The following is an 18,071-nucleotide window of genomic DNA, read 5'->3' as shown; positions in this document are numbered from 1 at the left end:
ATTTAAATTTCTTTCTTAAATATCCTTTTGGCCATTAATTAGAAATTACCTATAAGTTACCTATAAAATGTCAACCATACTTTTAGATAAGTTATAATTGATTAACGTGAAAATGTAACTCGTTTTTCCTTTTTCATCTTTTGAAAGTGGAAAATACGATAGATGCCGAACTCGCCAGTTTCCCTACTTCTGATTGCGCATTTCCCCTAGTGAAAACTGCGCTGTTTCAACCACCAGGCTACGGCAGACTGTCTCTCAAACTTACCCTGAAAACCAAAATCAATATGACTTGCGACGTGGGTTCGTGAATGCGAAAACGTACTTGCATTGAGGACCTTTTCAGAAACACGTACTTTAGTTTTAGAAAATTAAAATGTGAACAAAGTTTTTGTTACTTGAATAACAAAAAGTAAAATTTTCTTTTGTCAGTTTAAATTCAGGAGCGATTTTCATTCTTGTGAAAATGAATCAAGAAAATCCTTCTATAACCTGTGAGCTTATCAAATCGAGGCTGTAAAAATAGCAATTTCTGAATCGGTAAACGCTTTTATAGTTCAAAAACTCAATTTTCATTTTAAAATAAGCAACTATACTGATTAAATTGGAAAACATGCATCTTCATTTCGAAAGAACGACCAATGCGAAAAGTGATTGTACAATTCTTTCCCTCACGTGGATGGGCAAGGTGCCTGATGAGCTACCAGAGGTAAGCAAATAATATTCTCAGTTTTTACAATAACACACCCTTATTTTTTGCTTATATTACCCTATTAAACTGACTGAAATATACCTAATTAATAAATATAACCAATGGAAAATAACTTAGGAATGTCCCATTAGAAATTTTATTGTTGTTGTCTAAATTTTGTTTCAACTTTTGAATTATTACTAAATTACAGTATTTGTTCCTTAATTATACTGACGATGAAATAAACAGCTTTGTAATCATCCACACATTAATAAATGTTCAAAGATTATCAATAAGTAAGATTTAATACAAAATCCTCACTTTTAATTTAATTAATAGAATTCATTTTTTTTTTGGAATATAATCTAAACTCTAGAGCAGTGTTTCCCAATCTTTTTGTCCACGCGAACCAAAAGAAAAGTCCGAAAAAATTTGACGAACCCCCTATGNTAAGTCAGTGTTTCCCAACCTTTTTTTCCTTGCGAGAGCCAAAAGAAAGATCCGAAAAAATTTGACGAACCCCCTATGTAGTCGTTAATGACAGGTTAAATAAAGCAATAAAATTTGATAGAATATATACTTTTTCATATTGCATAATAATTGAATCGTGAAATATTTAAATAAAACATTAATAAGACTAAAATGATGTAAATGTAGTAAATTTGATATTTATTTCCAATTGTATTGTAAAAAAAAATATTACACAAAAGGGAAAATTGCTGCAATGATTTTAAATATAAAGCAGAACATGATACGAATCACATTGATAAAATGTTTTAAATATAAATAAATGTTTGTAATAAAAAGACAATAAATAGTATTTGATTACTTGAATAGGAGGAATAAATTGATACGAATCACATTGATAAAATGTTTTAAATATNAACAGGCAGCGAACAATCTGTTTTACAGTAAGTGTGTTCTTTAATTTTTGTGTTTTTGTTTTTTTTTGCTTTTGGTTTTAATGGCGTTTTAAAAAATCCGCCATTACAATATTATTTTCGCGAACCCCCTCTGTAAGCACTGCGAACCCCCAGGGGTTCGCGAACCACCGGTTGGGAATCACTGCTCTAGAGCATCATTTTTACTCTTACAACAGATTGATGCTGCAAAAGATTAAAAGAGCTAGAAAATGATTTCACGTTAACATTCTTGAGGAGGTATTTAAATAAATTGCTAAAAGATTTGTATTTCTTTGTCAACTGGCAATAATTTTTTGAGAATTAACTCAGGACAAATCTACTTTTCGAAAGGATACGGTAAAAAAGTTTTGTTCCCGGCGCCCCCACCAAAATATGACTATCATTTGAAGACATTTTAACAAATGTGCAACATTAACAATTAAAATGTAATGCATCGCGTTTTCGCACATTAAAATAAATTTCTGTACATTAACTAATTTTAATTTTAATTGTTTTCTATAAATTTCAACTAGATCCGTCCTAAATATTCAATAATGAGATTTCAAATTGTGGTTGATGATAGATATCAAGATTCCCGAATCTTATCGTCTTGTTTCTAAATTATCTATTAACATTAAATAGTTTTTGTAGTATCTTAAAGATTTACCCAAAATATGTAACGAAAGGGCAACTTACAAAATACACATGCAAATATCCGACAGTTTTGGCTAATTTTATAATCCAATCACAGCACTTATCTGGATAGAGGTTGACTACAATTCCTCTAATGACATATAATATGTTAAAAACGTCTAACAAAATCAATTTATATTATTGGGTAGGGTGTATTTCTTAGAAAAATAACCAAGCTAATAGTACACAAACATCCAAATAATTATAGTCCTTTGTTAATAAAAATTAATTTTGCATCAATTGTAACACGTCTGGCTAATTTGTATTGCATCTAATTGGATTACAATTATCAAGGCCCCAGTGCACGGAGAAAAAAGTAATGATAATTGCTACCTTAGAGATATAAAAAAAACGAGTCAAAAATGTAGTCAACCACGATACTGGGCAGATTACTATATTATGGTCTTCGTATAAATAAATATTTTCATTAGGATTTACTCCAATAATCATTTTTGGCATGCTTTTGCGATATCCCGATGGTTATCATTACAATATTTTTTTCTCCGTGCGTGGTTGTCTATTTCAAGACAACATGCTCAAGGATAATGGATTTATTTTGTAACTAGATTGTTTTTCTCGATTTCCTAAGATGTTTATGGCTTTTATCTGCAATTCTCTTAGACAAATGTCCTTCAATAAAAAAGAGCCCTTATATTTATCGAGTTGTGGCTCCGTTTTTCCTAGATAACATTGAAATAAAATGAATAGAAGACAGATTCGATCCACTTTATAAAGTTTTTTTGCGAGGGCTCATGAAAACGTTGGTAAAAATGACGTACTTAAACTAATACCTTTCAAAATATCCAATGACATTTCAAAGTTTCAATCAGTTAAGAATATCAACTAATAAGACCTAAAGTTTAAACTGATTTAAAAAAACTGAAGACATTATTCGCCAATTAAGATTAAAAATGTTATTAAAACACTTCTTTGACTACCACCTACAACTGCACATTATGGAATTATAATTTACTGTTTTAATGGAAAAAATTAAAAATGGTTTTTTATCAATAAAGCTACCTAATACATCAGCTAATGGCGAATTTTCCGTTAAATCACCTTTATGGCATCGTGACAACGGTTTATATTTTAGGTAGGTTTACGGAAAGGTTAAAGTTTGAAAATGTCACGCTATTTCTGTAGATAGCTTTTAAGAAATCAATTTTTATAGTTGAAAAAATACTATTAAAAATTGAGTCATCTAAAGATAACTTCATTCTACTTGTGTTTCTAACGGATATTTCGCATTCAATGATCTTCCAATTTTGAAAAGCTTTTGGAATTTTTCGAAATAATAATTTTAGACTTTTACAACGTCCGAAAAACAATATTGTTTGGACTCTAGTTTACTCTATTGAAAGAAGATGAATCTCCCTAATGAATTCATTATGAATAGTCATACACTAAATTTCGAAATTTACTACGCAAAAACTGGAAGGCATGGTGTTGTAAGCGACTCAAACTGTTTTACGTATTACGTTCGCCCAGGAGCGGAAAATCGTAAATCTTCTACGAAACAAGTTTATTACATTTTCGCCGGGCTGGTTATTTAATGCCTCCTGCAATGTTCTATTTCACTGTTAACTGTTTTAGAGAATGAAATCATGTTTTCACTAAGGAAAGTAGTGCTGTGCTTTTTACATTGAAGCAACACAGTAATGATTCCATTTACAGAGTGAGCACCATTTAAGATTTTGTCAATAGGTACCATAAATTTACATGGTAACTCAATTGCCTTCAGTCAATAAGATTAGGGAAGTACCAAGTATATCGGGGATTTACAAAGCTGGTGTATTAGCAACGACGAAATGTTCACTTTAGCGAAAATGCAAGACTAATACCTATACCAAGACTGCTTTTATACTAGCAATACCAAAACCAAGACCTACCGAACAAGAACATGACTACAAAGAAGACCAAGACTAAAACTAAGATGAAATTTGCAAGACTAAGATATCAAACATGCGAAACTATCATCATCATAAGGTCGTCAGTCCTAAGACTGCTTCGATACGCACCTCCACTCTTTCCTATCCTCAGCTAATCTTCGCATTTCCCTAAAACTAGAACCTCCCACATCCTTAACTATTTGTGAACAGTAATCTAACCTAGGAGACGAACAATTAGAAGAAGTGGCTGATTTTAGATACCTAGGAAGTCAGATAAGTGAGGATGGAAGGAGTAGTAAGGATATAAAGCAGAGGATAGCGCAGGGTCGTGTCGCCTTTAATAAAAAGAAGTCACTTCTATGCTCGCGAACGGTTAATTTAGAAATTCGAAAAAGGTTGTTAAAGGTGTATGTTTGGAGCACGGCGGCGTACGGGTGTGAAACATGGACAGTGGGCGCGGCGGATAAGAAAAGGTTAGAAGCGTTCGAAATGTGGTGTTATAGGCGGATGATGAGGATATCGTGGGTAGAAAAGGTTAGAAATGAAGAGGTATTGGAAAGAATAGGAGAACAGAGGACTCTATGGAAGTCAATAAAAAATAGGCGAGATAGGTTAGTAGGACACCTTCTCAGGCATGAAGGTCTAGTCAGAGACATATTAGAGGCAGAAACAGGAGTTAGGATGGGTAGAGGTAGACCTAGATTAGATTACTCTTCGCTTTACTCACAATTATTGTGCTGTTCACATTATGCGGTGTTTTCATTTATACGCAAAATCGCGACTCCGATATGTTTCTTTTCGCATTGTTTCTTTGGCAATATTTTGCTCTCAATTTCTCTTTCTGCCCTTCAACCTATTTTTTTAATCGTGTAGAAATACTCGAAGGAAGTTCTTCAAAAATAGCAACCTTAAGGGGAAGCATCCCCTTGCATTTGTGGAATAGACACATCTTTTTTTTGTAATTGGTTTCGTTGAATCATCCTCCTACAGGCGATTGCCCGATAAAGACAAGATAAAAAGAACGGAGCGATCTGGATGACAAACAACGCTCCCCCTTTCCAGTTATTGTCAACAAAACGATTCGAAAAGAGCAAGAAACGTTGAACTCGAAAACAAAGAACTTTGTTACGGAATTTTTAGAATATTGTAGGAGACTGAGTTAACGAGCTGGAAGCAATTTCGCAGTCACGAAATTAAGTGATGCAACAATTTGACTCATGAAAATTATTCGCGTTTTGCAGTCAGCCGAGCAAGTGGTTTTTGAAACTGTCGCCTCTGGACTGAGTGCTGCATTGCCTCAAAAATTATCTGCAGTGGCAGCCAACGCGACGCGCCAGAACCTACAAACAACAACCAGATCCTAGACAATTATCAAAATAACTTTTCCTCTCATTACTTACTTTTTAAATACGAATACTTATATAAAAAATAATGGGTAAATGTCTAAATAATGGTGGGATTGAAAGTGGAGGTCTCCCCCACCACTGTACTATAAAAAGTTCGTGGCGGTCTCACTACCATAAAAAGTTATGGGGGTTAGATGGGGGTGGGAGTAGGGGGGATCGAAAGAGGGTAAGGAGGATCGAAAGAGGGTGGTCATCTGAGTAAAACCCCGTAAAAAATTTGCGGCGGTCTCACCCCCATAATAAGTTATGGGGGTTGAATGTTGATTATTTTGACAATTTTCACACACTTTAATTCAAATAAAATTGAATTTAAAGAATATTTTCAAGCGGGTGGAGGTGGGGTATCGAAAGTGGGTGGTCACTTGAGCAAAACCCGATAACCTAACCTAACCTAACCTAACCTACCCTATTGATAAAGATATTTAAATAATGTTTTATATAACTTTCTCAATATTTTTATGTATTTTTCATTAGTTTTACCTTTGAATATTGTTTAAGAATGACTGTATAAATATTTACATGCCTAGAAATGTATGAAAATTGGCATATTTATTAACTTTGAACCCCTATAACTTTTTTAGGGGGTGAGACGGCCACAAACTTTTTATGGTACAGTGGTTGGGGAGACCTCCCCTTTCGATCACCTCCATCTCCACCCCCGAAGGGGGTGGGGGCGATCATCTAGACCTTTATTAAATAATGTGAAAATTCATTTTCAATTTTCCATTCACTACAAACTGCTTCAGGTTAATGAGGCCTGGGTGTGACAACAGCAACAAAAATTTTTCCTCGTTAACCTGAGGTAGTTTGTAGTAGTGGATGGAAAATTGAATATGAAATTTCACATTAATATTTCATATCAATAATTAAAAATGTCATAGTGATTTCAAAGACAGTTTTCATTAAAAAAAAATGTTCGTTTTTAGTCCTTGCTTGTCGCAACTGAAATAATTCCCATCTGCTCTGTCGGGCGGCCTGGACTCAATTTTTGACCGATTTAAATTTTGTTCACAAATCTGTATTTATATTTATAATAACATTTTCCTTCCAAAACTAACCCGACACATACTAAACACATATACATATATAATCGACAATTTCAACCGGACGATATCATAATTTTAATACTGAATGTCAAAGGCTGACTTTTTAAAGCAGCTTCAATAGTTTTGGCAAACTCGTATTTCCTTGTCGAACATATAGAAGATGTAAACAACACCACGTATCTTTTCTTTATGTTCGTTCGTTTTCAAAAGAACTCGAGTGTTTGAGAAAATCCTAATACTTTCTTTTGTGGCTAGAAATTAAAAAAGGGCCTGAAATACACTTGCACATAGAACAGCGGCGCTTTGTTAAAAATAGTACACTGAAAATTGAACTATTACCAGAGATAGCGTATAAAAAAAGACTGCTAATAGCCCGTCCAGACTACGTAAAGGTAATAAATTGGTCTAAAGTCATTATTACGTAGCGTTCCAGAGACCTATTCAACTTCCGTCCCTATTCCGCAGACCGAGCAAATTCGTAATTTCCGTCAGATATTGTGACTCGATATTTGAAATATAATTGATATATTATAAGACCACACCCTACTTCTAATGAGATTTCAACCCCGTAATAAGGAAGAACAAGGTTTGCGAAAATAAATCAGTACCTACTGACGAAGCTATTACGAACTGATCATAGCCTTCAACAAAAAAGTTATAAAATAATAAAAAAAAGATTTCACTATTAGCTATTAAGAGCGGTCTCCTTGATGGTAAAAATTTAAGTAATATTTAGTATTACTATAAGTAATTATGAAACATAGACGGTGAACGCGGCGTAATATGAAAGTTTGAAGCATTTGGGATATATCTTTTTATGGGAGAAAATAATCTAGATGTTGTGGATAGAAAATCAGAGTTTAAGATATAGTTTTAGGGGAGATGATGATGCAGATACAGTGGATAGAAAAGCAGTATTTGAGATATGGTTTTGTGGGAGAAGATGATGCAGATATTGTGGATAGAAAATCGGAGTTTGGAAGACAGTTTTAGGGGAGAGGATGATGCAGATATTGTGGATAGAAAATCAGTGTTTGGAATATAGTTTTATGAGAGAAGATGATGCAGGTACTGTGGATAGAAAGGCAGAGGTTCGAATAAGATTTTTTGGGAGAGGATGATGCAGATATTGTGGACAGAAAGAAGTATTTGGGATATGATTTTGTGGGAGAGGATGATATAGATATTGTGGATAGAAAATCAGTGTTTGGAATATAGTTTTATGGGAGAAGATGATGCAGGTACTGTGGATAGAAAAGCAGTGGTTCGAATGGGATTTTTTGGGAGAGGATGATGCAGATATTGTGGATAGAAAATCAGTGTTTGGAATATAGTTTTATGGGAGAAGATGATGCAGGTACTGAGGATAGAAAAGCAGTGGTTCGAATGGGATTTTTTGGGAGAGGATGATGCAGATATTGTGGACAGAAAGAAGTATTTGGGATATGATTTTGTGGGAGAGGATGAAGCAGATACTGTGGATAGAAAAGCTTACAAGTGAGGAGATGTAAATATTGAAAGAAATAGGAAAATAGAGGGCGTTATAGAAAAGAAAAGATAGACTGGTAGAACATCTTCTGAGACATAAAGGGCTAGTAAAAGACTTCTTAGAAGCAAAAACAGGGATAAGAAGAGACAGTGGGATCAATTTACGGTAAATGCGAAAATTGGCTTAAGATAGGAAACAGGTACTTGATCTAATTGAACAACAATTTATGGAAATTACAAGAGAACATACTGGTTCTCATCAACACATCACATGTAATTTAGGAAAGAAAGCAATCTGCTTGTCAAGCTAAATTTATACTGCGCAGTTTAACATGATAGACACACAAACCAAATTAATAAGTTGATGATTTTTATTTTTCGTGAAGGAGGATTTTAAATGATTAATGAGGTTCCCCATCCCTTTATTCCGAGAAATACAAAACAAGTAAATTTAAATTTGATTACTGTTTACCACTACCCTAATACCTGCTATCGACAGCATTTGGCCTCGAAAATAAAAATAAAAACAAACTCTTGCTGTAAATAAGAAAAAAATGTTCTGACGAAGGGATTCTTAAACAAACGTTATCAATAAAAAAGGAACCTTGTTTTGATGGTGTCTTGTAAGAAAAGGTAACAGATATTCCGTATGGAATAAAAACGTAAACAAACATGCTCCTGAAATTCGTCTGGCGTCAAAAATGTAATTGGTTGCCACAGGGCTCAGAGAATCCGCGATGGTGTGTATGAAAGGGGAGAAACACGATAACACGTGCTAATATCGCACGGTGGTCCACACAAAGGCAATGGCTTTCTAATGAACTGCATCACTTTATTATAGAGACAACGAACCTTATCTAGGGTGCAGTCGAAGGGATGACATAACTGCACTTACCTATTAAATATCTGTATATGTACGATATCTAGATTTCTAAATAATAGCATAAAGTTTATCTGCATCTACGAGAAAGTCAGCAAGCTTTTGCTATATATTTTTGGCACACAAAATTAACATATTTTTAGATTCTTTTTGGGAACGACCCCGCATGCTTATCGTACTTATAAATGTTTTTATATGCCTATTAATTGGAATATGAAGTTTAGATAAAAACTGAACTCTATGGTCCACTAATGCAGGGGTCGACAACCTTTTGAGTCGGAAGAATCGAAAATTACAATTTACAAAATTTTTTTTTCAAAAGTTTTTAAAGAGCCGTAAAATTTTGTCTTGTTTTTCGCGAACGGTTAATTTAGAAATTCTAAAGAGGTTGTTAAAGGTGTATGTTTGGAGCGCGGCGTTGTACGGGTGCGAAACATAGACACTGGGCGTGGCGGAAAAATAAGGTTGGCGTTATAGGTGAAGTTTAGTAATGATGATGAAAAATAAATAGTACTCGCATTTAAATAAATTTTTTTGATAAAAACTAATCTATTTATTCATAAGAAANACTCGCATTAAATTTTTTTTTGATAAAAAATCTATTTATTCATAAGAAAAGATATCTATTTATATACAACACTAACTTGTACTTCAATAACAAACAATTGATGAGCAAGAAATTCAATGGGAGCCATGGCTTTGCATGGTAATAACTTGTTGTTTTAAGTTTCAAACACGACTCTAAATTTTCATTTGTTAGTTGGCTTCTTACTTTACTTTTAATTATATTCATGCAAGGGCTCGCTCGAACGAATATGTCGATCCGAAGATAGTCAGCACTCCACATGCCAACTTCTTCACCTCATTGTAACAATCTGGAAGACTATTGGGATGCGGTGAAAAGCGAGTACAAGTGGCTGAGAGATAGAATCAGTGCCTAATCCTCGTTAATCAATTCAAAACGATTTTTAAATGTTTTTTTTTTTGATAAAATAAATAATATTTTCGTATGAAACTAAAGAGCCGCAACTTCACATCCAAAGAGCCGCATGTGGCTCGCGAGCCGCAGGTTGCCGACCCCTGCACTAGTGCAATGGAAAAATACTGTATTATTTTGGAGTATCTTTGATATGTACCATGTGAGTGAATATAATTTATTTATTTAAGATCGCCAGTGAAATTCTCTGCTTCCCAAAATTGCCCTGCTGTATTTCTCAATTTAAAGAGGGTTTCGGGATCTAAGAATTCGTCGTACAAGGGGGAATTGTTTAGCATGTTAATCAGAACCTCCATATATATGTCACGGCTTTTCCCCGGTAATAAATTGAAAAAGATATGAAACATGAAACAGTTGACTAACGGACGTAAAATATAAATCTGAGTAAAACATTTGTTGACGTTGCCTTCATCCATGAAAACTGAAATGAGACAAGTAAACAAGGAAAACTATCATATCAAATGTACCTACTGCGTATCGCATATATAAAAAAAACAACAGCCAAATGAAAATGAAAAAGGATTTTCAGTCAACAAGTACGATGAACCATTTTTTTTTTCGTACTACTTCTGCATGATAATTAATTGAAAAGACGAAGAGACATTATAAAAGAAACAAAATATCGTCGAGTTGCATTTTTTGACTTGACTGATAATGTCACCAACATTTTATTGTCGACAATTTAAAACTGTCACACACATACCTACACCTACTGAAGTTCCTTTTTCGCATCAATCTTGCTTTCAATTTATTTAGCCCCTCCTGTCACACCTTTCACACTTCCTAAATGTGCAAATTCAGCGAACTGAAACTAATATATTCCTTTGCACTTTCCTCCTCACGCAATTCATTAGATTCCTTCTACGAAAGCTACATTCAAAATGATACGCAGCCTGCTTAGAAACGACCCTTGTTTGCACCTATCGTAGTAAAAGGAAATGAAAGTTCATTAGCGGAAGAAGACACAATGGAGAAACGCAGATGATTGAGTTCTGATAGTCTCAATCCTAAGTGGATGCGCTACGAAGTTGTTCTTAACGTCACATTTACTTTAATTAATGCAAAAATACATATCCTAAGGAGTAAAGGTAACAGTCAGTGTCCAGTAGCCATCACATGATCCCCGATTTTTGGCAAAATGGACTACTGTTTCTTTTTTTGACGTGACAACGTCTTATAATTCGATGGAGCCGGCTGCATGCACGAAAAAACATGACTCATGCGGCGTTACTTCGCTCTGAGGCGTTCCATTTAAGGCTTGAAGTGCAAGCGAGAGCGCGGAACGAGCGACAAAGAGGCACAATCGGTCTCCGCGTTCGGCAGCGTTCGACATCTGTCTCTCTCCTACTTGAGTGAGCGATGCGTCCGCGTGGACAGCTGCTATACAATAATACATTTCCATTTACCTCCTTCTCTATATCCATACAAAATATCTATTAAACAAATAAAATTAAAATTTTCTTTTGAAAAATGAAACCATTCCATCAGTATTTTCTTATGACGTTGTCACGTTCAACTATCGTCAGTAAACCGACTTTACAGACAACCGATTTTTTGATAAATCACAGGGAAAAAAGACCAAAGTCGTTAGTTTGAAATACATCATAAAGAAATGGCTTTTTCTTCCGGTGTAACAGAAGAAGTTCGTCGGAATTTCTTTTGTTGCTAGTCGCAAAGGAAGTAACCCCATCCCAAAAGTATCCCATAAGCTAATCTCTCTATATATTTCTTAAGATATTAAGATTACAACTTCGAATTCATTTTACCCATTACAGATAACCTCAAATTATTATCTATCGTCGACGTTGCTGCTGTCACCACCCCCTCGTAGCTTAGTGGTAGAACACTGGTGCGTAAAACCAGGGGCCTATAGGCGCTCTATTCCTAGCGAGGTAGTGAGAGCAGCAACAATTTTTCTTCATTAATTTGAGGTTATCTGCAGTGGGTAAAGTTAATTCAAAACAATTAATTCAATAATGAATTGAATTTAACCATAAAAATGTTTCCCTGCAGACTAATTTTATTATTAAACAGTTAATTCCACAAAGAATGCCTATTTTTCTTCTGTCAGAGAAATACACTATTGTCTCAAAATATATCACCCTGTATTTGCCTTAAGTGCTTTCATCAGTAAGCAAAGAACAATTCTCACTAAAATTCATTTGTCTAGATTTCTACGTGTCACTATACCCCAAGGAAATTCAATTTCGTTGGAATTGAAAGGTAATTTAAAATGGAGATGAATCGTTTCTATATATATATATATATTTACCTACTTTCAGTAGTCTGTAACTCTTTGATCAATCGGAAAACAAAACGTGAAGGCAAACATGAATACATCGAAAGCTGTAGTCTCGTTTTTACGTTATTTTCCACAAATTACCCGTACACAGTCGAATTACAAAAACAAAGCGTGTGTTATTTACAGCAAGCCTTTACAAAAAGATTTTTACGCATCGATCGTTTCAGTTATTACCAAAAATGTAAAACATACAGCGTACAAATTAAATTTTGCTTTTCAAAGTTCAACCCTTTAGCACAAAATTAAATTAGCAGTGTAATTAAATGTTCAATGTATTAATAAGTTACATTTCATTTTCATGCCGAACCATGTGCAATATACAAGATCCGTTCAGAAAGTATCGCAAATTTTGTGTTTTTTCAAAAATTATTTATTTATTCACGAATATCTATTTTGTCCCCTTCAAAGTAATCCCCACCAGATATTATACACTTGTGCCAGCGTTTTTTTTTTAATCCTCGAAGCACTTCAAACAATAATTTTTTGTGATCTTTTCAACTCCTCCTCCGATGCCGTCTTTCTCTCCTCAATCGCGGTGTAGCGTCGTCTTTTCATGGGCTTCTTCAGTTTCGTGATCCAAAAAAAGTCACAGGGGGGCAGATCTGGAGAATACGGTGGCTGGGCATTATTAGTGTGTTGTTTTTGGCTAAACATTCGCTGACAAGCAACGATGTGTAAGCCAATTTTTGTTCTTCCATAAATGCGGGCACTTCTGGCGGATTTGGTTCGCGCAAAATGCGCATAACTTGCAGGTAGTATTCCTTATTGACCGTTCTACCCTGTGGTAAAAACTCATGATGCACCACGCCCCTGCAATCGAAGATAACTAAGTAAAACCTTCACATTCGACCTAACTTGGTTCGCTTTTTTCGGTCTTGGCTCGTGCGACAGCTTCCATTGGGATGATTGAACTTTGGTTTCCACTTCATACCCATAAACCCGCGATTCGTTACCAGTTACGACCCTCTGGAACAAATTTGGGTCGTCGCGGACAGAGTCCAATAGCTCCTTAGCAATGTTAATGCAATGCCGTTTTTGATCGAAAATGAGTAATTTTAGAACAAATTTCGCGGCAACCCGTCTCATGCCCAAATTATTGGTAAAAATCGAATGATAGGAGCCAATGGATATGGTTAGGTCCTCAGCAACTTCTCTAACGGTAATTCGACGATTACTCAATACCATTTTCTTCCTCGATGTTTTCGTTTGTTGGTGACGTTCTCGACCTTCCGGCATGTTCTTCGTCATTCACATCTTCTCGGCCGTCTGACAACATTTTGAACCACCGATAAACGTTGCTTCTGTCCAAGGTAGCTTCACCATACGTCCGCGTACTTAACTTTGTTTTTCACACAAAATTTAATACAGATTCTTTGATCCATTTTTTGGCATAGGCAAAAATCGAAGACGATCCAAAACACGTGCAAGAGAATTATTACTGAACATGGTCGAGACATGAGTACCAACATAACGCCACAAAAAAATCGAAAATCGAATATACATAACCCGCGGAAATTCGATTCGCGATACTTTTTGGACAGATCTCATATATCCTATTGAATCGATAAACCAATAATACTTCAAAATCAACCGATGAATATTAAAACAGTTTACCTTATTGGACATTTTAGTCACCCACGCGTGAGCCGTGGTGCTAGTCGTCCCGCACTCTTTTTAATTGAATTACTGTTGAACATAAGATATTGTACTTTTTACAAGAACATGACTGCATAGTTTTGTTGTTTATTTTATCGTCCTTTCACGCAAAACACTCAGTTAGTGATTAATGAGTTTCATTAGAGAACGAAGAGTAAAATTATTGCAACCGTCAATAACGCCAACGCGTTCCGACGTGGTTATGTCCCGTTTAGGAGTCGGGGTAGTTTCTTTTTCCCTTCGTAGTCAACTAACTTTTGCAATATCGTCAGTAGCAACAGCGCAAAACGTAACTAGGTTACTCGCCGTAGTAGGTTGTTGTAGCTCCACAGTAACTTTAGAGGAATGATGCTGTCGGAGCGTTGTAAGAAGTTTGAAACATCAATCAATAAAGATATCTTTGTTCCAGGACGAAGGTTGGAAGCTTAACAGGACCAATTATTATCAGGAAGGATGGCTGGCGACGGGGAATGTCAGGGGCATCGTGGGGGTCACGTTTACAACGAGTCATTGTAAGAAAAACGTGGAATTTCCAACCAGAACAAATTACAATTTACGTGGACATAGGTCCGAGGTAAATTAACTTCAGCGTTGGACAAATTAACACATTACAAATTTAGTACATTCCTGCACAGAATTAATGTAACAATTTAATGAGTATTGGGCTCTGTCAAATGGGAGGAGCCTAAAAACATGGCGCCGATTAGGGAAAATTTATAGTAGTTCCTATAGTGTACCGTGCAATTTCCAAGTTTTTAAATTACGATAAAATGATAAGTATTGACACAATATGTGATTGGGCTGACACAAAGCCTCGGAAAGGAAATTTCGTTGAAGGTGATCGTGTTTTTAATGCCAATCACATTATAAAATTCGGAAATAATAAATCCGGAAGCTAGCCTTCAAATTCCCTCAAGTTTACTGCCTACTTTTTACAAACTTCGGATTTAAAAAGTGATTCACGTTATATAATTGGTGAGGTGATTCTGGGTGATTTAAGCAATATTATATCAATGACTTGCACGTGCAAAGCCGATTTAAGAGAACGTTGCAAACACATTATTGCAACTTTGTTGTATTGCAGCAGGTAGGTTCTTAACCTCAAAATACTTATATCGTATCATTAGAATTGTGTTAAATCAATTACACAGGAATAAATAATTTCTCACTTTATAATTTTAGTATGATTCTAGTTTTAAATATTAAGGTTATGGCTGATGGTAAATACTTGCTGAAATATAATCATGTGCATTAAAATGACGTGAACAAATTTTTATTCCGGAATTCACTTCTTTGATACCTGCTGCTTTCATCTAAGCTTCTATTAGTTTACTTTTTTCTCTAGTTTTCCGAATATATTTTTTACATATATAAAACGGTTAGTTTTTATTGGAAAGTAGTTAATGTAGGTGAAGAGTAAAGATCTATGTCTGAAGTGCTATTGCAGCTTTTCACTGAACATATTAACTTTTTATTTGATTTAACTTAATTTAAGATGGTGTATGCCCATTTGACGGATCCCAATTGTCAGACTGTTTGTATGATAAATTCAAACTACATTTCATTTTCCTCACCAATATATCATTATTTCTTGGAGTCGGTAATAAACTCTCTGCATAAATTTAGTTTTTTCTAATAATGGAGCTAACAATAGAATATTAATACAATCTCCCCTTTCTCAATTTACAAAATCAATTTTGTTGCATCCACAACTCATCTCGATAATTAAAAGTAAGCAATTTAGAATTCTGCTCTCAGCAAACCGTTACTGTAAATTAGAAGAGGGTGCATGTGTTATAAAACATATTTTCACCGAAACGTTGTGGAATACAATATCTTACAGGGATTATTCTGCAACGCTAGGTCCTTTTGTTTTACACGAACATAAGTTAATTAAAAATTTATCCATTTCCTATTTTAATATTAATCGTATCCATCGCACCGCGTTATTGAAAGAGAATAGATGATTTCTATAAAAGTAATTATAAACTCACTAGTCGAGGGTGATGAGATATAACGACTTTTGCCTATAATTCAAGAACCACTTAAAATATATTTGGGTGGGGTGTTCACTGTTGCGAAGAAAGATTTAAGAAGAATTTATGAAACAGAGCTAGGATCAGGGCTAGAATTTAATGGACAAAAAAATTGGGTAGGCATTTTTAATACAACAAAAGATCATATCTTACCCCAGAAAAGTCGCGAACAAAGAGCCATTCTAGATTAGATAAGGGATAGTTATTACCTGACGTAAAGACTGAGTATTAAAAAGACAATACACGTATAACACGTTGCAGCGATAGGGCATAGGTCAAGGCTAACTGTTACATTGAAGCCACCTATGTTCAAGATCACACACAGACCTAATTTGATTACGGCCAAAATGGATCGAATATTGTTTAATAGATGTACGCGTTTCAATGTTCAAATCAACTGTCACACTATTGAAACAATGTGCTATAATTGAAGTGGGAAGCACGCATCCACTTAATAGCATTCCCGGGAAATTCCCGACTAAGTAATAATTAATTAATGTCATTCGTTGTTCATTTCAAGGCGTAATAATGAAACTTATCTTTCAGTCAGTAAACATCTCAAAAGCTTTTAAACACGGTACATCTACTGTTTGTTCTTTTATTGTTTTCTGCATTAGGTATTATTATTTTCTTAACAAAGGCGTATTCCTATTTAAATGTTTCAGTCAAAAATCAATTTCAAATAACCATGTAATCATGATATAAATTTTTTATCACCATGTGGAACGTTTATTACCTCCCAATTGCAATTGATATCTTCTTCGTTATTCTAATAAAGGCGTAAATTTTGTTGTAAGAAATAATGTATGATTAGAACGAGTATTTTTAGGTTTTATTCTTGAATATCATACATATTTTAGACAAGATATTTCCAAGTCTAATCTTCCTTAACCCATAGAAACTTTATCATATTATTTCAGGTGATATTGGTAAAATGGAATGAGCCATACCAAAAGTTAGCATCTTGCGATAGCTCTGGGATTATATTTGTTTGGATTAAATATGAAGGAAGGTGGTCAATTGAATTAATTAATGATAGAAACACCCCTGTTACTTATTTTTCATGGTCCCACGATGGGCGAATGGCACTGATATGTTACCAGGTGAATTTAAATTATGGTAATAATGTTCACCATCAAACTCATTTCCATTATTCAAATACAACATCAGCTCATTACAATTTTCAGGATTTCATAGTTATAACTGTCTAACAGTAAGTAATACACATTTCAGGATGGTTTTGTTTTGGTTGGATCTGTAGCTGGTCAGAGGTACTGGTCGTCCATGTTGAACCTCGAAGCTACCATCACGTGTGGCATTTGGACTCCGGACGACCAGCAGGTCTATTTCGGTACAACATCCGGACAAATAATCGTCATGGACGTTCATGGGGCTATGGTGTCTCAAGTACAACTCAGTTCTGACGTTGGAATTACTTCCATGGCTTGGTCTTGCGAAAAATTCAAGATGGAAGAAGGAGATGACAATGATCCCGGAGTCGCAAACGCTGGTAAGTTGTTTAATGCCCATTTTGTGGATTAAAAATAAGTTTAATTGTCTCTTTAAACTAACTTTCAAATCCCCATAGACCCCTAATAATCTTTTTACGGTTTCCTAACCCAAAATCAAAAACCATCGGATGTAGATTACTATTTCCAATTTATTAGCTATCTTCAGGAATCCAAAGTGAGTTTCTTCAAGCAAGAAATTAACTGAAGAAGCATATAGTGTTTGACCTTCGAAGATAACTACTTACCAAACTGCACCGATACTTCGTTTAGTTTCTGTAGCAATGTGACCTTCAGTTTGACCGGCGCAAAGTAAAACAGAACAGCACTAGGCCAGAAAAGGAAGGAGACAACTCTCGGCCAAACTCTTAACCGGTGAGGAGCGTATAATCCGTACAGTATTGCACGGAAAAATTGACTATTTTATCCACTATAATTGTATTGCTCAACTGTGCTGTTATTGGTACCATTTACTACTGAAAATATCAATAAGATGTTTATTTATATTTGAAGATATATTAAAGGCTTTAACGCTTGTTTTCGACTAGCACTACTATTCATCTGCCTGAAAAGTTTCTTA

General features: G+C 34.9%; 1 protein-coding gene across 1 annotated transcript in view; it reads left to right on the top strand.

The window, feature by feature from the left end:
* The first annotated feature begins 302 nt into the window (after positions 1-302).
* The window catches only part of LOC108734985 (tubby-related protein 4), a 43,494-nt gene continuing 25,725 nt past the window's right edge, over positions 303-18,071 (top strand). Inside the window, exons 1-4 of the mRNA XM_018466766.2 lie at positions 303-706; positions 14,357-14,521; positions 16,904-17,086; positions 17,217-17,493. Of these exons, the coding sequence (XP_018322268.1) occupies positions 611-706; positions 14,357-14,521; positions 16,904-17,086; positions 17,217-17,493 (721 nt within the window). The 5' untranslated portion in view covers positions 303-610. The remainder of the gene's footprint in view (positions 707-14,356; positions 14,522-16,903; positions 17,087-17,216; positions 17,494-18,071) is intronic.

The sequence above is a fragment of the Agrilus planipennis genome, unplaced genomic scaffold (genome assembly GCF_000699045.2).
Source record: "Agrilus planipennis isolate EAB-ADULT unplaced genomic scaffold, Apla_2.0 scaffold92, whole genome shotgun sequence".
NCBI classification, from domain to species: Eukaryota; Metazoa; Arthropoda; class Insecta; order Coleoptera; family Buprestidae; genus Agrilus; species Agrilus planipennis.
The sequence above is the reverse complement of the archived record's forward strand: the minus strand, read 5'-3'. Positions and strand labels throughout refer to the sequence as shown.